The sequence below is a fragment of the Vanrija albida genome, assembly GCF_041260175.1.
Source record: "Vanrija albida strain AlHP1 chromosome Unknown contig_5, whole genome shotgun sequence".
In the NCBI taxonomy this organism is placed as follows: Eukaryota; Fungi; Basidiomycota; class Tremellomycetes; order Trichosporonales; family Trichosporonaceae; genus Vanrija; species Vanrija albida.
Window position 1 is genome coordinate 1166615 of NW_027191424.1, and position 20033 is coordinate 1186647.

Consider the following 20033-nt stretch of genomic DNA (forward strand, 5'->3'; position numbering starts at 1 on the left):
ATGGTGGGGGACCACATGGGAATCCTGGGTGTCGTGGTTTTTGCTTTTGTGCGCGGCGGAGCCGCGCCAGGGTGCACAAGTCGACGGGGCCCCACGCTGCCGAACCAAACTCGTCAATCTTGCGCTTTGCACGTCGCGCTGACCTCATCGTTGCTCCCCCCTCATCAACACACCACCATGAGCCGCGCAGAGTCCGAGGCGGCGCGCGCAGAGGTGAGTGTGGCGCGGGCCGAGATGAGTCGGTGTCGGCGTCAGCGGGCAGGTGGCCGCAACTAGCCCAGCCCCGGCCGAGTCGTGCGCTCGCCGCCGGGCTCGCCATGCCCCGCCGCCATCCTCCCCTCGAGGGCGAGCCCGCACTGCCCGCCACAAGCCACAGCGCTAACGACAGGGCAACGCATCCTTCCGCAAAGGCCGCTGGACCGAAGCAGCAGCAGCGTACACGCGCGCGATCGAGGCCGACCCGTCCGACAGCCTGCCGTACGCGAACCGCGCGGCCGCGTGGCTCAAGCTTGGGCGGTATGCCGCGGCCGAGGCGGACGCGACGCGCGCGCTCGAGCGCGGCGGGGGCGTGAAGGCGAGCTTTCGGCGCGCCGCAGCCCGCCGCGCGCAGGGCCAGCTCGGCGCCGCGGGCGAGGATTTGCGCGCCGTGCTGGCCGCTGAGCCGAACAACGCGGCGGCGGCGGCGGAGCTGGAGGAGGTGGAGAGGGAGATTCGTGGGGCGCGCGACGTGGCCGAGGTGAAGGCTGCGCCGGTGCCAGCACCGCCGGCCGTCCCGGCTGCCGAGGCAAAGCCAGCACCAGCAGCACCGCCCGCCGAGCCGGCAGCTTCATCGTCCACCAAGCCTGCCCTGCCGCCCGCCGAGCCCACGCCCACCCCGCAGCGCAACACGAGCCTGCTCGACGCGTCGTTCGGCAAGCCGCCGCCGACGCTCCTCCCCGAGCCGGCGCCCTCCCCCTCCCCCGCTGCCCCAACCCCCGCTGCCCCAACCCCCGCTGCCCCCGCCTCGTTCGCCTCGCTGCGGCAGGCGCGCTCGCGGCCCGCGTATGCCGGCGGCCCAGCGCCCCCGCTGCTATCGACCACGGTGGCGATGGACGAGGCGGCGGCGCGCGCGACGGGATTCCTACGCAAGAAGCCCCAAGCGCCGGCACCGACACCGGCGACACCCGCTGCCCCCTCGGCGCCCGCACCCCCCGACCCCGCGTCCACGGCCCCAGGCGCCGGCCTCGCCCTCCTCCGCGCGCTTGCGCCCCTCCCGCCTCCCCAGGCCCACGCCTACCTCCGCCACTATGCCCCCGCCAACGTCGCGCGCATCACCGCGCCCGTGCTCGAGCCCGACTCGCTCGGCGTCCTCCTCTCCGCTCTGGGCGCTGGCACTCCCGCCGACGCGGAGTGGACGCGCGACGTGCTCGCTGGCCTGCGCGCCACGCCGCGCTGGCGCATCAACGCTGCCATGCTGAGCTCGGCTGAGCGCGCGGCGGGCGAGCGCGCGTGGGCTCTCGCTGGGGGGCAGGGGCCGCTCGTCTAGACTTGCTGTTAGTTGGCGGCGGCGACACCTTGCCAACGACCAGTGCCACACGACTCCATGTAGATATCTAGTGTATATGTCTAGGGTATAGTCCCCCCACGCCCTCGGCACCCTTTCGCGGTGCGCCGCCACTCGCTCAAACGACATGCATGGAGTACAGATTACCGTGACCTGACAAGCATGGGGTATAGGGTAAAGGGTATCACGTGACGGCCGGCCGTGTGAAGTGTTGTAGAGTGGAAGTGAGTTTGCGAGTTTGTGGGTGCTCGGGCAAAAACAGAGCCGGTGTGAGAATGATCCAAGGAAACGCTTGCAGAGGTGGGGGTGGTGTGGTGTGGTGGTGCGATGGTGGTGGTGGTGGTGGTGGTGGCGGTGGTGGTGGTGGTGTGAGTGTGTGGTTGTACATGCAAAGAGAGCTCTATTCGTGTTTGATGAACGCTGGGGAAAAAGTCAGCCGCGTGTCGGGTTGGTTGCGTAACGGCAGCCAAGCCTGGCACTAGTCGTGGTGAGTGACAGGTCCCAGGGCAAGGACCGCAAGGACAACAGTGACGACGGCGGCGGCGGCAGTGACAGCGGTCCGCGGCTCACCCCGGTGGTCACCGCCGCAGCCAGTCACCCCACCGCTGGCTCACCCCCGCCCAAGAACGGCTAGTATAACCCGTTGCTGTCACTCTTTCAAAATTTTCCCTGGGACCCCTGGAGGGTTGCCGAATTGTGGCTCAATCCCGGTCCGGCCTGGCTTATGCCACGAAAAGGAGACTCACCCTTGGTATCCGGGCCACCGACAACACCCCCCATGTTTGTAACAGCAGTGCGGCCGCCGAGAGACTGATGGTGAGCGCCATAGGCGTACCCATTAGTCTGCTGCGACGGCGCAGCCGCATTGTACGAGTACTGGGGGGGTACGGCAGCAGAGAGCGGAGCGCGCGAGGCGGCCTGATGGCCGGCCGTCGTCGAGAGGTTCGCGGTATCAACGACGCCGGCAGAAGCGAGCATCTCAGCCTGGTGGGGAGGTGTCAGGCGACGTCTAGGTGAAGGCGCACGAGGAGGGGCAGCAGCACCACGGTACCGGGGGTCCACCTCTTCGTGAGTGCCGTTGCTCAAAGGCGTACTAGTTTGCGTCCTCGGAGGGTATCCATTGCCCATTGGGGCCTGGCTTGCGTATCCACTGGGGTTGATGACATTGTACTGCGAGTCGCGCGAGTGAGGGGCGAAGCCGGTCTGCAGAGGCGAGTACATGTGCTGCTGGCCTCCGTGCTCGGGAGCAATGCCCTGCGAGTAAATCGAGTGGTGCGAAGGCGGGCCGTAGGGAGAGGGAACAGCGCCGGGCTGGCCGTAGCGGTACGGCTGGCCGTACGACGAGTTGGGGTAGGCGTAAGCCGGCGAGAAGGGCTGCGAGAAGTACTGCTGGTGGTGCGCCGAGGGAACGCCGCCGCCGCCCTGCGACGAGTGGCCGTTAACGGGCGACGGCACACGGCTCGACTGCGCCGACTGAGGCTGGGCCATGCCGCCGACGCCAGGAGGCATCGTGGGCGGGTACGACGGGTAACCGTGCTGGTTGGGGTCGTACATGTAGCCGCCGTACGGCGCAGTGCCCTGCGTCGGAGTCTGGTACGGCGACTGGCCGTGGACACCGCTCGCGCCCGACGACGAGCCCGGAGTACCAACCTGCGAGCCCTTGGACTTGCGAGGCTGACGGCTCGTCGACGACTTCAAGCCGGCAGCCATCATGGCCGCAGCAACAGCCTGGCGCGCCGCCGTGCCCGATCCTCGTCGGAGGGTGGGCGACAGATGGGTGCGGTAGTGCTGCTGAAGATTGTCCTGACGGCTAGTTCTCGTCTCACAGCCGGGGTACGGGCACTTGAACGCCTTGATGCCAGTGTGTATCCGCTGGTGACGCTGGAGGTGACCTCCAGTGGTAAAGCCACGCTGGCAGATGGGGCACACGTGCGGCTTGGGCTTGCCCTCGGCGGGGCCAGTCGCACCGTTCTTGCCCTTGGTGGGGGGAACGGCGGGCGACTCGGGAGCCGACGCGGCAGTGTCAGAGTCGGCGTACGAGCGGTTGCCCGAGTCGGGGCCGAGAAGGTGGGCGGGGGGCTGACCGCCGTTAGGAGCGGTTCCAACAGACATGGCTGCTTGAGCGTAAGTTTGGCCGAGGTGCGTAGGTTGCTGTGGCGATGCCTCGGTTGACATGTTGTTGTGGGTAGCTGTAACAGGGCAAACAGAGGGTCTCAGACACGAACGACGCAGGTGGCAAGCAAGGGCAAGGGCGAGTGAGGGGCAGGGGAGGTGGGGTGATGGGGGATGATGGCTTACGAATCAAAAGAACACGCGTGCTCTGATACTGCCCAAACAAGCTTGCTGGGTAGTGTAGGAGGGGCCTGTTGTTGATGAAGTGTCGTCGAGGACGATGTCAAGGGAAATTTAATACGCGGGGTGGGGCGTTTGGGCGGAGGGGGGGAAGGTGGATGTGGTGCAGTAGGGGGGGCCCAATGAGAAGAGGGAGGGCGAGGGGTGGTGGTGGTGGTGGTGGTGCAAACCCGGCGGATGTGGGCGGGGCGGGCGGGGGCGGCCGATGGGGGTTAGTGCCGACGAGGAGGACGTGGTCGAAAAGTGGAGCCCGGGTGGGAGGCGAGTCGTTGTCAACGGCGTCGATGGTGGTGGTGGCCGTGTCGTCGTTGTTGTCGCCGAGAGAGGTCGACGAGTAGGAGATAGCGGGCGGACGGGCGCGCGTGTAGCGGTGACGGTTGATGTAAGGGTACAAAGAGGGGAAAGCGCGAAGGGAAAAAAGGGGTGCAAAGGAGGGATCAGCATACAATCATTGATTGAAATTGGGACAGAGGGGGTGAGGGGGGGAAACGGAATTTGGGTGGGAGGAGTGGTAGGTGGGTGGGTGGGCGGACGGGCGCCTGGCTGGTGCGACTACCGCATACGCTGGGGCCAGCCAGCAAGCCCAAAATTCCGTCCGGCGCAGCGTACGTCTGCACCACTTGAAATCCACCCCCAACCAACCCAACACACGCGTCCATTGCGGTGCAAAATGCATTACCCGCCGTCACGGTGGGCCACGTCTCGCCTCGCCTCCACCAGCCAGCCAGCAATGCAGCCGGCCAGTCAGACGCCGTCGCAGAGCCGAGTGCACGCGATGGACAGTCCGAACGACCCCGTGCGTGACGCCGAACTGGGGGCGAGGATTGCCTTGCTTGGGCAAAACAAAACGCGCGCGGCACAAGCTAAGCGACAGGGGACGGACGAGACGGATGCAGCAGCCAGCGGCGACTTGCCAGACAGCCAGCCAGCGGGCCGGCCGGCCGCATACACGCCAACGCGCGTGCGGCAGGCGGGACAAGTGGGCGGCGGCGCAGCGGGACGTGCCGCTATACCGCCGCTTTACTAGCACGCATGACCAAGCACACACCCCGCCAGCCAAAAGTCTGGTCGCGACGGCCCATGCACCACGTCGAGTGGAGCACAAACAGTGACGACGAGGCCGGGGGTATCGCCAAGCAGGCTTTTGGCAGCGACGAGGAAGCGAAAGGGTGCTGTCAGGTCCGCCTTTTGTCCAAGGGTCCTTGGCCCCTAGATCCGCGTACCCAGGATGTCTCAACATATTAGGGAAAGATAAGATGCAGCACGGATGTGATGGATGCTTGCTGCTTTCCAATGCTCCGACAAGGCGACAGCAAGGTCGGCAGCAGCCACAACACGGTGCACACCATCAAAGAAGGGGAGGACGCGACCGCATCTGGCGTCTGGAACGACGCTTACTCACGATTTTTTTTGACGCGTGTGCGGTGGTGGTCGGGTTTGAGTCAAGCCAAGAAAATTATTGGTTGGCGAGAGGTGCGAGGAGGCGGCCTTAGTCGTCGTCTTAGGTGCTGCGATGTTTTCCGGGCAACGAGCTCGAGCGTTCGTGTCCAACAGTCAAAGAGTTTGCGAAGACAAGAAAAGAGGTGGGGGGGCGATGGCGATGTGCTGGTTTGCGCTGTTGACCAACGCCTTGTTGATAGAGAAAGCTGGGGGAGTGCCAGATTTGCGCTGCGCGGCGCGGGCGGCCAACTGTGCGTCGTCGGGCGTCACCCAAGCAACCGTCGGTCGCCTGCCGTTGGACGATGCGAGTGGGGGGGGGGAGGTTCGGGGGGGAAGGCCCGGGTGGGCGGCGCGCGCGAGGAGGAGTAGGCCGACTGACAGCTACGACAGGCGCGGTGCGGCGCGGTGCGGCGCGGCGGCGGGCGGGCGGGCGGGGACTGACGGGGACTGCAAAGTGAGAGAGCACGCGCGTGCCATGGCATCAGAGGTGAGTGTCTGACAGAGGCAGGCTAGCTGGTGCTGCCGCCGCCGCGCCGCCTCGTCCGCCTCCGCCGCCTCCGCCACTGTGCAGGAAGGGGGGGGGAGATGCGAGTCAGGGGTCAGGCCCCAAAGGTGCAGGGCAGGTGCGGGCCAATGCCGTCGATCAAAAGACGGCACGAGGGCAGAGGACTCAAAGGAGGGCGAGTGAGGAAATTGAATCAGGGACGAAAGGGAGTCTAGGCACACAGCCCAAGGGAATCTGAAGGGTTTTGCACCGCGCGTTGCCGGGGCCAATGACCAGCGTGGTGCATGTGCATCCAACGAACGGCGTGCGATCCAGTCGTACCATTAGCCAGTAAGTGTCTCGCGCGGGGGGGAGGGGGGCGGCGTGCGTCCACCCTTCTTCACCCCTCGACTCGCACACCCGCCTGACCCGCATGACCCGCGTTGGCTCGCCCGAGCCACCCGAGCCGCCCGCCCTGTCCCCGTCGAGAAACGAGGGAGAGCCGTATTCAGGGGTGGCGAGCGAGCGAGTTGTTGGACAGCCAGCGACCCAAAGCTCGGCCAAGGCTCCGTAATCGTCAGGAAAGATTTTCAGGGCCTCACCCTCGACCCGACTGTTGACTGCAAGGCTCACCCAATCCAATCTGGTTTGCGGATGGCGGCGGCCAGCAGCCAGCACTCTACGCGTCATAGTCACCGCAACGACCGAGCAGGCTGCGAGCGAGCATGCTGCGGAGATGGCACGGCTTTTGGGGTGCGTCGGCCTGTGCGTCGGGGGCATGGGCATGACGCGCAGGCTCCACTGGCAGCGGCAGGCAAGCAGTGCATGAATTGTTTGTTTGGCCCGAGCCCAAGCGAGCGACCTGCTGACCTTGCGCGCGCTTGGAATGGAAGAGCTAAGAAGCTCGCGGCGGCCGTGTGGCACGACACGGCGGCAGCGCGGCACGTATGGCATCATGCGAGCGGCGAGTGCGTCGGGGGGTGGGCCGGGTTGGGCCGCGCAGTCGCATGCTGTGCAGTTAGGCTTGGCCGAGCGCAGCGCGAGTGCGCCAGTGAGAGGGAGAGGAGCGCAGCGCGTACGCGTGAGTCTGCGGCGTGCTCCGTGTCGTCGTAGGCTGTCTTGGCTCTTGCTGCCTGTCATGAGCCAGCTTAGCCTCGAGCAGCGCTAACTGCTGCAGCTGCAGCCTGCAGCCTGCAGCCGTCGTCGTCGTCGCTGCCGGCGCCGCCGCCGTCACTTTTGTGCTGACCCGACTTTTTTGCGCCATGAGGCGCCATAAAGGAGGGATTTTTATTTCATTGCCCTGAATTGTCCTTTTCACGTCACCCTGACGCCACCCCCTGACCCCGTCCCTTAATGCCCACGACCGACGCGAGCAAAAGAAATCGGTGACGACGACGACTACTGCCAGCTGGCGAGGCGACGACGAATCGAATCTGACTGGGTGGGTGGGCTGCGGCGGCTCGGCGAGGCGCGCCGCGCGACCTCCGGGTGGAAGTCTTCGCCGGATCTCGTTGCGGCAAGTAGCATGGCAGCGGCTAGCGGGAGACGCGTCAACGCCCGCCCACCTAGACGCCGGCCCAAGCCAAACCCAAAGCCCGAGCAGAGCGGAGATACAGCGCGACACGGGTCGCAGAGCTCTGACGCTCTGACGCCACTGCCCACCGAGCTGACTCGCGCCGGCGGCTCGGCGCTGCCTGCCTTGCCTGCCTGCTTGGCCCGAAAGAGCAAGCGCGCCCCACCCACCCACGCCGTCACCCGCGGCCGTGCACTCGTCGTCATTGGCCAAGCCTCGGAATTGTGCGTGGGGGAGGCCGAAATTTCGAGCATTCGGTGACGACGACGACGATGATGCCGAGCCCGACCGTCGGGCGCGCGGAGGGGGGGCACGGGCGCCGAGGCGGCTGGAAGCGGCAAAACCGAGCCCGACGCGAGCGAACAGTACCTCGCCCCTCACCGAAAGCGGCAGTGCGTGCAAGCAAGCAGGCAAGCAAGCAGGCAAGCGTGCGTGCGTCGTGCGTCGCCTCGCTCTCCGCTCACTACCGCATCGGGACCCGGCCTGGGCCAGTACGTAAGCCGAATCATGCATGCGGCTCGGGGCTGGGTTCGGGTCTAGGGTGCAGGCAGAAAAAAGCGACTACCCTCCGTCTTCTCCGGCTCGCCTTGGCTCGCCTTGGCTCGCCTTCCATCAGGACACAGGGCCCGTCGAACTGGCGCGCTGGCGTGCTGGCGCGCTGGCGTGCTGGCGCGCTGGCTGGCGCGCGAAGAAGCCACCCCCGTGCCGTGGCGCGTCGCTGCGCCCTGCGAGGCGCCTCTCGCAGCTTTGGCTTTCTACGCGTCGAGCCGAGTCGACTCGACCGAGCGAGCGTGGCTAACTGCAAGCGAGGTAGCGCCGGAACGTGCGCCACGGGCGGCGAGGGCGCCGCGCGCCGCGCAGTGGACGCCGAGGTCGCGGGCGACTCGGGCCGGGTTCCGCCGTGGCAGTGCCGCCTGCTGCAATACGACACCCACACCGACGGCCGCGGCTCGGCGTGCGCACTCTCTTGTTGCAGTGTGGCATGTCACCGGCGAGATTGGCCGACAGACGCCGGCGCACAGCACACCCAGTCCACACGACTGACGGCGCACACCGCGCACCCCCGCCGCTGTTGCTGCACGCGGCACACACACTCCCACCCCATTCCACACTAGCACCCCCGCTATACCGCGCAGACTTGGCCAGCAGCGTTTCACACCCATCAGGTCGCGCGGGCCGTAGCCAGTTCCCAACATGCCCCCACTGGCCCCACCGTCCGTGCCACACCCACTCCCTTCCACCACCCTGGCCAGGTAGCCTCGTCGTCCTGTCCCATCCTTCTGGGTCCACCTTATCCCTCAGGGCCACCACCGATACGCTTAATGTGCCCGACACGGGCTAGCACAATACATACAGCTCTATAAAACATGTGACGGGGCCAGTCTGGCGGCTACAAAAGCATGTGGTGGTGGTGGTCGAGAGCATGATCGAGGCACGCACGAGCCAACGCGCGACCAAACGCCAAGGCATGTAACGGCGCTCGTCGTCGCTTTCGATTGGGTCGGTCGGTCGGCCTGCCGAGAAAAGATCTGGCCTCTGCTCGGAAATACCGTGCGTGGAATACAGGTGCCACTCTACTCGGCACCAAGGCGTAACCGGCGAGGCAGCGTCGCAATGGGGCGGTCAGAGTGGGTCGTGTGCGTTGCATTTGGGGTAGCTGCCGCGCTCGTCGCAGCAGTCGCCGCCGTCGTGTCCGTCACAGACGCCGCAGTTTCCGTCTCTGTGGCGCTGGCAGCACCCTCCAACTGGGCCAGCGCGGCTGCCTCAGCTGCCACTGCCGCCTCTGCCACATCGCCAGTCGACTCTCCGCCGTCGTCTTCAGTCGTGAGCAAGCTCAGGTAGTCGTCGAACGCAGCTGGGAACACGATCCCGTCGCGGCGCGTGTCGCGTGTCGAGTCGCGCACCGAGTCGCGACGCCGGTCGTCCCCCTCGCCAATACGTCTGCGCGTGCGCCGCAGTGTCGGAGGGAGCATTTGCGAGCTCGATCGCGCCTCGTAGTCGTCTGATCGCCGCCGCCGTGTGCCAGCGAGCAGAGCCGACACGCGACCAACCGACTGCTCGTACTCTGCCGCCCACGTGCTGCTGCTCTCGTTGAGACGAACGGACCCCGTCTCGGCATCCTCGGCAGCCGGTCGACGGTGCACCATTGGGTCGAGGTAGAGTGGTGGGGACCTGGCCTGCTGCATTTGGTTGCGAGTCCAGGGCGACGAGTATATGGTAGGCGCAGGGGTGTCCTGGATGCGGGCACGCAGGCTCCGCCTCACGGCCTCGGCGTAAGTCCCTTGACCGCTGCCAGTCGCCAGTCCGGCGATGATCCTGTCCATCTCGGAGTGCTCCACTTCATCGGGTGGAGCAGAGCGATATTCACGGTTCGTGCCGCTCGCCAGAAGGTCGGCAGGCGCGACAGTGGTCGGGCGGTCCGTAGACGCTGGGCCGCCGGACAGCGTCAAGATCTGGCGCAAGTCGTAGGGCACCATGCCCGCTCGCGGCCTCACGGTTGCTCCTTCCGAGCCCTCCGCGTCCGTTTCGGCCCCCTCGCCATTCCCGTCGCCCGTAAACATCTCGGTGTAAGAGTCGCGGGTCCAGTAGTTGTCCCCGCGCGGGCTGAACGGTGTGGTGGTGGTGGGTTCGTCCTGCACAGGCGCGGGCGAGCTTCTCCTCGGCGGCGTGTCCACTACGCGCGGAGTGAACGGCTGGGCACCTCGCGAGCGGGGATGGCGAAACAGAATGTCGGCCGAGCGGGGTCCCGTACCGGTGAGATCGGACGCGAGCGGACGGCGGTCGGGGTATGGCTGTGCGGCTCTGTCGGCCGCAAACACATTGCGACGGCGCCGGCGGATCGTCCGAGAGCCATCTGCGGCCGCCGAGCTCGATGCTTGCACTTCCTCCTCCATTGTGGACAAATCGCGGGCGTCGACGACCGCCTGGAACGTCTCAGCGCTGCCCTTCCCTGCCGTGACCCACAATAACAAACTGCTCCCACGCCGCCTGGAGGCGCGGGTTGCTCGGATCGATCGCGCCGAGAACGCTGCGCAGCCTGTCGTCATGGTGGTCGAACCGTGATGGCACCGAGTTGACCTTGTTACTGTGTGTGTGAGCCAGCCGTGCTTCGCGTTTTCTGGCGGTCTGGCGAGCTGGCGCGAGCGGCAGGGGGCAGCGGCGCACGCGACATGTGCGACTCACTGCAAGGCCGCGAGCAGCGCCATGTTGCGCCGGTCTGTCTCGGCGAGCGTCGGCTTGCCCATTTTGCGTGTCTTTTGTTGCCTTGTCCGGGTGGTGTGTCAACTCAAGGCCGCCGAATCAGAGCAGCTGCGTTGTCGCAGTTGCTGCTCGCGGCGGGGTCCCACAGGGCGCGCACGCGTCACGGGCTTGGCTTTTGGCGCGCGGGTGTGTTTTGCGCGCTGTGCTGTTGGTGGAGACTGAGAAGACGGCGGGGGTGATGCCTGGACGAGGGAGAGATAAAAAGGACGGAGACGCACAGTCGGACGGGTTTGTGCATCGAGCACGAGTGGCCGCCGCCGCCGTTGCCGTCCGCCCGTCGCTGGTCGCCGCCGCTTGGACCTTGAAAGATCACAAGGAACACTGCGAGCGGCCCGCCAGCCGAGCGAGGCAGATTCCCTTGCTTGGCCCATGCGGGGGTGGCAAACAACCAAAAAATGACACGTATTCCCACTTTGCTTATCAGTCCCACCCACCTTCCCTCCACAACCCGGCCTCGACAATCACAACGAGCAAACCAACTTTCCACTCCCATCCACACCCGACGCAATGCCCAAGATTAGGACGAGCAGGACAAAGCCCCCACCCGAGGGCTACGAGGACATCCAGTACGTGTCGCTTGCGGTGCTGTCGCGGCGGAAAAACGGGCCGGGCGCGCGGGCGGGGGGAGCAGCTCAACCTCACCTCGGTGCCACCTGATGCCCAACCCTTCGGCGGCGTGCTGACAAACGGCAGGGATGTCCTCGAGGACTATGACAAGAAGATGCGCGACGCCGAGAGCGACTCGCACGAGGGCAAGCGCAAGGTCGAGTCGACGTGGTGAGTCGAGAGCTCAACGTTGGATGTACTTCGCTGACCCCTGCCTCCTCCACGCCACAATCACGGCCTGTTGACTTACGCGCGCCTCCTCGTTGCCGCTGTGATCCCCGAACGCCGCCCTTCGACTCCCCACCCACAGGCCTATCATGCGCATCTCGCACGCGCGCTCGCGGTACATCTACGACCTGTACTACAAGCGCGAGCTCATCTCGCGCGAGCTGTACGACTGGCTCCTGAAGCAGGGCTACGCAGACGCCAAGTGAGTGTGGTGTGCTGGGTGTTAGGGCGATGTTGACACCGACAGCTTGATAGCCAAGTGGAAGAAGTAAGTGCAGGCGTCGGGGAGGTGCAGATGCCGTGCTGACCAGTGACCTCTTGCGTCGCTCCCGCCTTCCTCACCTTGTCAACCTGCCTCGCCTACCTCCTTGCCGCTACAGGAACGGCTACGAGCGCCTCTGCTGCGTCCGCTGCGTCCAGACGCGCGACATGAACTACCAGGGCTCGACGTGTATCTGCCGCGTGCCCAAGGCCGCTTTGAAGAAGAACACGATTGTCGAGTGTCCCAACTGCGGTGCGTATGGCGTGGGGAGTGGAGCAGAGCCTTGTGCTGCAGCTCGCTCAGAGCACTGGCCGGGACCATGCTGACCTCGCAGGCTGCCGAGGATGCGCCTCTGGCGACTAGATGTTGAGCTTGTGTTGGTCCATAGCCGCGTGTCGATTTGCACCATGCATGTATTTTAGCATTCCCAGTGTTGTTCCTCTCTTGCTGTTGTACTCTTTATTCTCCACCAAGGCCGTCGATGCCACTGCTCGTCGCCGTCTCGAGCCCGGCAAGAGCACGCTTCTGCTCCTCGCACTTTGCCAGGCACACTGCCCACCGCCCGTACCTCCACCTTCGCCATCCCCGAATCTCGTGCTCTCCAATCTCGACATCGACATCTGCACTCGCCCACTCACCACGCACCATGGCCCAGCCCACCGAGCGCGCGTCGCCCGCCGACATCCTCGCGCGCCTCCCGGCGTCGTTCGCCGCCGCCAAGGAGTCGGGCGACCTCTACTTCTTCCCCAGCACGAGCAGGGGCGTGCCCGGACAGTTTCCCGTGAGTCGGCGCAGCGCCGGCCGGCCTTCCTCGTGCTCCCCGCACGCTGCTGACACGCCCAGTTCAACATCACGATCTGCCCCGCCATCGGCGCCAAGAAGGCCGCCGCGCCTGAAGAGCCCGCGGCCCACGAGTCCAAGCGCGTCCGCACGGCCGAGGCCAGCGCCGACCGCCCGAGCCCGTTCCGCCCGCCCTACGTCCCGGGGCTGTACGTTGGCGCGTTTGCCGGCGTCGACGGCGAGGAGTCGACGGCTGTGTTGGTGAGTGCGGGGCTGGGGGGCGCTGAGGTCGAGGGGCGAGGCGGCTGTGAACGAGACCGAGCCTACCGGCTCGTAGTATCCGCATCGCCCGTGCGGACCGCCCTTCCCTCGTCACATTCTAACACCCCCCAGCTCAACAAGTTTGCCGTGCTCCCGGAGCACTTCCTCCTCGTGCCGACCGAGGAGCAGCCGCAGGCCCTCCCGCCGACACCGGGCCAGATCGCGCGCACTTACTCGATCCTGCAGGCGGCCGCGCGCTCATCTCCCTCGCAGCGCCTGCTGGCCTTCTACAACGGCGGGCCCGGCGCCGGCGCGTCCCAGCGCTGGAGGCACGTCCAGTTCATCGACGCCAAGGGCGGCGTGCCGCTCGACGACTGGGTGCGCGGCGTGACCTTTGAGCGCCAGGGTGGGTCGCGACGAGACGAGGGCAGCACTAACCACTCGCCAGACCGCGCCGTCATCCACCCGACCCTCCCCTACATCCACATTATCCACCCGCTGCCCGCGGCGCACACGATCCCGTACCCGCTCAGCGAGGACGACCTGACGCTTCTCGCTGACAACCTCGCGCCGGCGCTCATGCGCTCGCTCGACCTGGCGTTTGACGCGCTCCGCCGCTCCGGGGGAGACCGCAGCCAGGGCTGGAACCTGCTCATGACGCTCGACGCGATCCACCTCATCCCGCGCTCCCAGCCGGCCTTCGCGCTCGGCGACGGGCAGACGCTCGACCTCAACGCGCTCGGGTACGCCGGCATGCTGCTCGTCACGTCTGAGCAGCACGACGCGGCGCTCGACGCGGCCGCAAAGGCCCAGCCCGACGGCCTCATCTCCATCCTGGCCAAGTGTGCCGTGCCCCGCGAGTTTGGCGAGCAGGTCATCGAGCAAGACGCGACGCTGCACGGCGGCGCGGGCGCGGCGTGGGATGGCCTGTAGGTGGCGTGCGCCTGGTCGAGCGCTCTAATGTCGCTAGTGATGATCCGCCGCGCAACTTTATCGAGTCGCACAAGCACCGCATGTGATGGGCGTGGTGCCACGGGGCCTCGGCGCCATTGGGGTGATCAATGCATGTCGTGCTGTCTAGTTGTCTACTTCGTGTCCCTCTCTACACCTCGCCGCCGATCCAAGCAAAGACGAGGAAGCCAAAGCCCCATGGGCCGACGGATGCCAGGCGCCACCCGACGCGCGTGAGCGCCCTGACGAACCGGTTACCGTGTGTGGCGGCCGTCTTCGGCGTCTCGTGCACGCCCTCGCGGTGGAAGTAGGCGCGCATCCCGTGTTTCTGCCACGCATAGCGAATGGGGTGCTCGTATCGCCAGGGGATCGGCTTCCCAGCCTTGCTGAGCCGCTGGCGCTCGGCCGCCGCGAGGCCGCTGTACCGCTGTCCGGCGCGGAACGGGCGGCCGGCGAGCTCTGCAGCCGACGCGGCAGCCACGCCGCCAGCCACAATCGTGAACGCTTGCGCGAGCCGCGCCTTTGTCGGCGTCTCTGACGGCGCGCGGGCGGGCAGCTCGCCCGGCGCGGCCTTTGCGCACTTTGCCACCTCGATGATGCCCTTCTCCTTCTCGACTGAGGCCGTAACAATGGCCTTTACGCGCAGCGCGACGCGGCGCGTGAGGTCGAACGTGGCGAAGAAGATGGAGTAGGACACGCTACGGTCAGCGTCGCCCAGGGGCCGCACTTACGCGTCGCGCGCGATGGCCCAGCGCCAGCCCGTCCACCAGCTGTGGTCTTTTGCCCACGTGCTCGAGGCGACGAGGTTGCGGAACGCCTCGAGCGGGTGCTTTGGCTGCGGGCCTAGGGCGGCCGCGACCTCTGGCGACAGGCCAGGCAGGTGGAGGAAGCGCGCGACGAGGGACGTGAGGCTCGTCGTCGACTGCTGGAGGAAGCGCACGACGTTTTCGATGGGCGTGAATGCCAGGCCTTGGATCACGCCTGCGCCGGCGCCCGCGAGCGCCGAGCACAGCGTCGGGTGGCGCGGCACGTTGCGCGGGCCGCGGATTATCGTCTCGAGCGTGATCTCCTCCTCTTCGGCGATGGGCAGCCCGTCCTCGCCGTCGTCGAGCGTGAAAAAGTCGGGAAAGATGGACACGGTGGATTCCTCCTCGACCACCTCGCGCCGGTGGAAGAAGGGCAGCCGCGCGAGCCAGAGCGAGAGGAGGCTGTGCGACGAGAAGAGGAGGAAGCCGAGCGTCGTGTTGACAATCAGCGGGGGCAGCAGCGTGATGCCGAGTATTGCGGGCTGCGTCTCCGTTAGCCCGCGGCGCGTCACGCACTCACCCCGCCCTTCGTCTTGAGAATGTTGCGCACGAACGTAGGCGACAGGTTCTGGTCGGCGCTCTCGGCGAGCTGGCGCAGCCCGGCCCAGGTATCCACTGGGGGTGAGCGTCGTCGGGCGGGGCAACTCACGCCGGTTCGGCCGGAACAGCTTGGACGGGCGGCGGAAGAGGAAGCCTGGCGTCAGCGTGACCGGCAGGGGGTGGCCTACCCATAAAGAGGAGGAGGGAGCGGGTAAAGGCCGCGCCGGCCGAGGTGCGCGCCTCGGCGGGCGGCAGGGCGACGGGCTCGCGCCGGTCGTGCTGGGCAGTCGGGGGCGCAGCGGGGCCCATGAAGCGCGCGGTGAAGCCCGGCGCTGAGAGCTGCAGCCCGACGGCGCCGACGCCGGCGCTGGGCGCGCGCGGTCCGTCTCCTTCTCCGTCGCCTGTCATGCGCGCATTGCGCTCGTGCGTCGTGGTGAGCGATGGGGAAGAGGCGTGGCGGCCGTAAACAGTTGTGAGGTCGCTTGGACGTTTTGGGCGGCCGGGGGCCCCGCTGGCGCCACGTGGCGTGCCGCGATCCGACGCGGAGGGCCGGCACGGGTATAGCGGCGCCGGCGGGGTCGTGCATGCGAAGGGGTGGGCCAGCGGGTAGGAGGGGGTGTAGGGGAGGGGGGATTGTTGTTGGTGCGGGTGTGGGGGGCGGGTACGGGGCGATATGGCTGGAGATGGCGTCGCGGGGAGCCACTCCGACCGTCTTTGAGCTTGTGGGTGGCCACTGGCGGGCTCTGTTCCGGTTATCTCTGTCCCGCAGATCTATTATGACAGTTTGTTCTGTTGGTTTGGGTTATGTTGTTCTGAGGATGAGTTACCTCAGGTAGGAATGGCATACCATTCATCGGGGCACTTCATCGACTCTCTGACATGAACGGTTCCCCACCATGTGATACACAAAGTATTGACGCCCAAACGGCCTAAAAAAGAGATTGTAGTACTCACTGAACACGTCCAGACTGTCCACGTCTTCCGGAAAGGTTCAAAGAGACGTCGGCTTGCCCAAGAAGTACCCCCCACCAGCCACCATCGAGGCGATGGTCCGAGTTAACCACCTTTCATCTGCAAAACAGCTCCATCCTCCGTTCAAAGGGGTAGAATGATTCCAAAATACCCCATACACCCTCACATGCCGTCCATGTCCTCCTCGGACCCATGCAGGGCGCGCACGATGGACTCGCAACCTCGCAGATATCTGTCTGAACCCACCCACACTGCCACATTGGATTTGACCCCGGCCTCCACCGCGGATGCAATTTTTCGGTGCGAGGCTGGTTTTGGCGGACTGACTGACTGCTCGCCGTTGAGAAATCTCAATGCTGCCTACCACCTGTCCTTTCCAACTCCCCCCTCACTCTCAAACAACCTCATACACCCCACCCGTGACAGCCCGCAGCCGGTAGAGCAACCCGCGAGAACGCACGCTCCCCTGCAGTCACACACTACCGTGAGTCTCACCCCATCTCACCCCCCCACCGGCCCCCGATGATGCTTTCGCACTGGGCACTGAGGCAGTCAAAGAACTGTCCGTAAGAGTTACAACGCCTTTCCACGTTAGGAGCGTGGAGCGAGCCTAGAAAACTCGCGACTGAGGGGACATGCCGGTGGTGGTTTATCGATGTCCTTTGACGTCGGCTGATCCCACAGATGAGCGACGACAACGATGTGCCCTCGAGCGGGGACATCCTCCGCCTGCTCGACACGCTGCAGACGGCCGTCGACGCGACTGCCAAGTCATCCGCCCCGCTGCTGAAGAAGGCGAAGGCGGCCGACGAGTCGCTCGACCTCTCGGCTGGCATCTCGCTCCTGCTCGTCCGCCCGCAGCTGCTCCTCGCGAGCCTGCACCACCTCGTGGTCATGGCTGGCCTGCGGCTGTCGTCGCTGAGCGAGCACACGCCCGATGCTGGAGCCTCGTCGGCCCTCAGCAACTCGTTCGCATCGTCGTCCCGCGCCCGCGATACCGTCGACTTCGAGGATGAGCTCGCCGGCGAGCTCGCCCTCTGCCACGAGGTCATGGACAAGGTCCGCGGCATGGAGACCAAGCTCGAGTACCAGATCAAGAAGCTCGTCGGGCTCGCCGAGGCCGACGCGGCCCGCGGCAAGGCCGCCGTCACCGACGACGTCGAGGAGGACCCGCTGTCCTTCCGCCCCAACCCCAGCGCCATGGTCGCCGCGGCCCGCGCCGAGCCCGAGAAGAAGCAGCAGGCCGACGCCGACGACGACGGAGGCGTGTACCGCCCACCACGGGTCGCGGCGATGCCGTACAACGAGCCGACCAAGCAGCGCAAGGAGCGCCGCGCGCCGGCCCTGCTGTCCGAGTTTGCCGCCGGCCTCGACGGCGCCCCGGCGATCCAGACGACGACGGGTCTGTCGACGCGCCCCGTCCTTGCGGGCGCGCACACCAACTCTGCGTCGGCCAAGCGCGCCGCAGAGCTCAAGCGCATCCAGGAGTTCGAGGAGGACAACATGACGCGTCTGGTGACGACCAAGCGCGAGGCCAAGCGCCGCCGCGACGACGAGGAGGCGCTCGCGCTCGGGTTCGGCGTCGGCGGCCGCGGCCGCCTCAGGCGCCAGAACGGCCTCGAGGCCGAGCTCGAGGGTGTGCTGGGCGAGCGCGGGTCCAAGGGCGTGTGGGACGGCGTGTCGTCAAAGCTCGGCAAGCGCGACGCCCTCACCGACCGCGGCAAGCGCGCTGCTGCCAGCAGCGGGGAGCGCAAGTCTGGCCCCAAGAAGGCGCGCTTCGAGAAGGACCTGGCACGCAAGCGCCGCGCGATCGGCCTCTAGCCGCTGTAGTCTATTGTCTATTGTTGTACATGCATACACCCATTATAAGTCGTCAAAGAACCCCCCCTCGTCCTCCTCGGCCTTTGCGTGCTTGGCGGCGCGGATGCCCTGGCCGCGCTTGCTGAGCTTGCCTTTTGGTGCCTCGTCCTCCTCCATCTCGACGTCCGAGTCGTCCTTGTCGTCTTCCTCTGCACCCTCTGCCTCCTCCTCATCGTCCTCAGCATCGTCTGCCACGACCGCGCCCATCTCGTCGTCGTCGCTGTCGTCGCTGTCCTCCATGGCGGCGTCCTCGTCGTCGCTGTCGACAAACAGGTCCTCGACATCGGTGAGCTTGATGCACTGGTCGTGCGAGACCGAGCCAAGCCACTTGCCGGCGCGGTCGAGGGCGAGCCGCTCGATGGGGTACTCGTCGTGCGTGGCGATGACGCCGAGGAACTTGTTTGGCTGGATCTGCATGACGCGCACCAGGCCGTCCTCCGAACCCGTGGCGATGCAGTCGTCGGTGAGCGCCACAATCGCGTCCACGCTTGCCGGGTGGCCCGGGATGCGGTCCACACAGTCGCCCCACCCGAGCTTGCGGTTCCACACGGTCAGGATGCCCAGGCCGGTGCCGACGACGACCTTGCTCCCGCCCTTGATGGGCGCGATCGACAGCAGCTCGTCCTCCTGGTCCTCGCTGACCGTCAGCGGCTCGGCCTTGGACGACCGGATGTCAATAGCCGACAGGTGCCCGTCGCCCGACGTGGCCACGAGTTGCCGCTTGTCCTCAAAGTATGAAAATCCCGAAATGTAGTCGTAATGTTGTGTGTAGGTCCGGATGGCGTCGCCCGGCTTGCGACTGTCCCAGAACTGGGCGCGGCGTCAGTGATTGCCGCTGCTGGCCGTAGAGTAGCCCCAAACCTACCTTGATAACACCCTCGTCATCACCGCTCGCTACGAGCTGCTCGTTGACGCAGATAACGCGGTTCACGGGCGAGCTGTATAAACCCGGATCAGGAACTGCCGTTGGGGTCGAGAACACGCCGAAGCGAAGCTTGACTCACTCGTGTGCTGCCTCCTTCTCGAACAGGACCGTCCCCACTGCGGCATCGAGGCGGCTGCGCGGCGTCAGTGGCCGTGCAGTGTGCGAGAGGAGAACCACCCGTCGCCGCCAGTGACGTCGACTGCTGAACCTGCAGGCGTATATTTTCCGTTCCTCCTCGACAAGGTGCAGCATGCAAGTCTGGCAGCAGCAGCCCACCCATACGCTCCGCTCCGGCGTTTCTCTCGACACTCTCATCGAGGTGCTGCGCCCCAGCCTGCCCAGCAGGCGATCCACCACCAGGGCGCCACCTCTCACGCCCCAGGCTCCTGCGCCAGTGCCATTGGCATGGCACACGCCTCGAGACGCTGCGCTGACCGCTGCCTGCTGCTGGCACGCACGCTGCAGCACATAAGAGACAAGCCCGTGCGTCTCGTGCCCGTTCGTTCCACTCTTCCCCCCATTCTCTCTGTCCCGTCGCCAGTCCCACCCACAACCCACACTCACCACAAGATCCCGCTCTTGCCGCCAACCCAAAGCGACTTGCCGTCCCCCTCGACACCCAGGGCCCTTGCCGTCTTCTTGGTCGGCCGCACAGTCCACGCGCGCTCCGTCTCGCCCGTCGCGTCGTCGTACCGCCATGCCTTGACCTCACCGGTGAGGAGGGACGAGTAGAGGACGGGCTCGGATGGGTGGAACGCCAGGTCGAATGGCTGGTTTTTGAGCGTAATGTCGGGCATGGCGGCGTCGGCGTGAGGTGGTGTGAGTTGTCTCGTCGTACGCCTTGGCCAGTGTCGCGCGCGCCAGTAACTACGGGTTGTGCTGTCAGCCCCGCGTCAATCTCGACAACAGTAATCTCGAAATTGCATCGCGAGAAGTGGAGGTCCCCGCGGAGTTCACGCCATCTCCGCCCCGGCCCGACCGCCACATGTCCACAAAGTCTGGAAATACGCGGTGATCCAGATCACGGGACCGCACCGGCTCCCATTGGCCAGATTTTAGATTCTGGATCACTGATGTTTTGGTTTTTTGTTTGTTGGCAATACGGGGGTGGTCGCCACCCAACGCTGGCGCGGCGCGGCGTGCATGCTTGCAGCGCTTCACTCGGCTCCCGGAGACTTTGCGACACGCC

General features: G+C 66.1%; 8 protein-coding genes across 8 annotated transcripts; 4 read left to right on the forward strand and 4 right to left on the reverse strand.

Annotated features, from left to right (window-relative positions):
* Window positions 1-177: 177 nt before the first annotated feature.
* Window positions 178-1525, forward strand: Q8F55_006564 (uncharacterized protein; the record flags this gene model as incomplete). The annotated part of the gene is made up of 2 exons (XM_069355023.1): window positions 178-213; window positions 389-1525. 2 exons carry the CDS (start codon window positions 178-180, stop codon window positions 1523-1525), a joined length of 1173 nt encoding a protein of 390 aa, XP_069207094.1.
* A 418-nt stretch (window positions 1526-1943) lies between these two features.
* NRG1 (transcriptional repressor) lies at window positions 1944-3655 on the reverse strand (the record flags this gene model as incomplete). The annotated part of the gene is made up of 2 exons (XM_069355024.1): window positions 1944-1963; window positions 2290-3655. The coding sequence occupies 2 exons, from the start codon at window positions 3653-3655 to the stop codon at window positions 1944-1946; spliced, it is 1386 nt and encodes a 461-aa protein (XP_069207095.1).
* A 5311-nt stretch (window positions 3656-8966) lies between these two features.
* Q8F55_006566 (uncharacterized protein) lies at window positions 8967-10637 on the reverse strand (the record flags this gene model as incomplete). Its single annotated transcript, XM_069355025.1, has 3 exons — window positions 8967-10316; window positions 10357-10477; window positions 10576-10637. 3 exons carry the CDS (start codon window positions 10635-10637, stop codon window positions 8967-8969), a joined length of 1533 nt encoding a protein of 510 aa, XP_069207096.1.
* Window positions 10638-11160: 523 nt separating this feature from the next.
* BUD31 (Component of the SF3b subcomplex of the U2 snRNP) lies at window positions 11161-12112 on the forward strand (the record flags this gene model as incomplete). The annotated part of the gene is made up of 6 exons (XM_069355026.1): window positions 11161-11219; window positions 11347-11430; window positions 11570-11689; window positions 11735-11755; window positions 11868-12001; window positions 12084-12112. The coding sequence occupies 6 exons, from the start codon at window positions 11161-11163 to the stop codon at window positions 12110-12112; spliced, it is 447 nt and encodes a 148-aa protein (XP_069207097.1).
* A 283-nt stretch (window positions 12113-12395) lies between these two features.
* On the forward strand, window positions 12396-13809 carry APA2 (bifunctional AP-4-A phosphorylase/ADP sulfurylase; the record flags this gene model as incomplete). The annotated part of the gene is made up of 5 exons (XM_069355027.1): window positions 12396-12530; window positions 12593-12790; window positions 12923-13196; window positions 13239-13719; window positions 13761-13809. 5 exons carry the CDS (start codon window positions 12396-12398, stop codon window positions 13807-13809), a joined length of 1137 nt encoding a protein of 378 aa, XP_069207098.1.
* Window positions 13810-13892: 83 nt separating this feature from the next.
* On the reverse strand, window positions 13893-15495 carry Q8F55_006569 (uncharacterized protein; the record flags this gene model as incomplete). Its single annotated transcript, XM_069355028.1, has 5 exons — window positions 13893-14439; window positions 14473-15029; window positions 15068-15162; window positions 15197-15241; window positions 15276-15495. 5 exons carry the CDS (start codon window positions 15493-15495, stop codon window positions 13893-13895), a joined length of 1464 nt encoding a protein of 487 aa, XP_069207099.1.
* Window positions 15496-15905: 410 nt separating this feature from the next.
* On the forward strand, window positions 15906-17880 carry Q8F55_006570 (uncharacterized protein; the record flags this gene model as incomplete). Its single annotated transcript, XM_069355029.1, has 3 exons — window positions 15906-15919; window positions 16486-16543; window positions 16744-17880. The coding sequence occupies 3 exons, from the start codon at window positions 15906-15908 to the stop codon at window positions 17878-17880; spliced, it is 1209 nt and encodes a 402-aa protein (XP_069207100.1).
* Window positions 17881-17922: 42 nt separating this feature from the next.
* Window positions 17923-19641, reverse strand: JIP5 (WD repeat-containing protein jip5; the record flags this gene model as incomplete). Its single annotated transcript, XM_069355030.1, has 4 exons — window positions 17923-18729; window positions 18785-18857; window positions 18924-18977; window positions 19409-19641. 4 exons carry the CDS (start codon window positions 19639-19641, stop codon window positions 17923-17925), a joined length of 1167 nt encoding a protein of 388 aa, XP_069207101.1.
* Window positions 19642-20033: the final 392 nt, after the last annotated feature.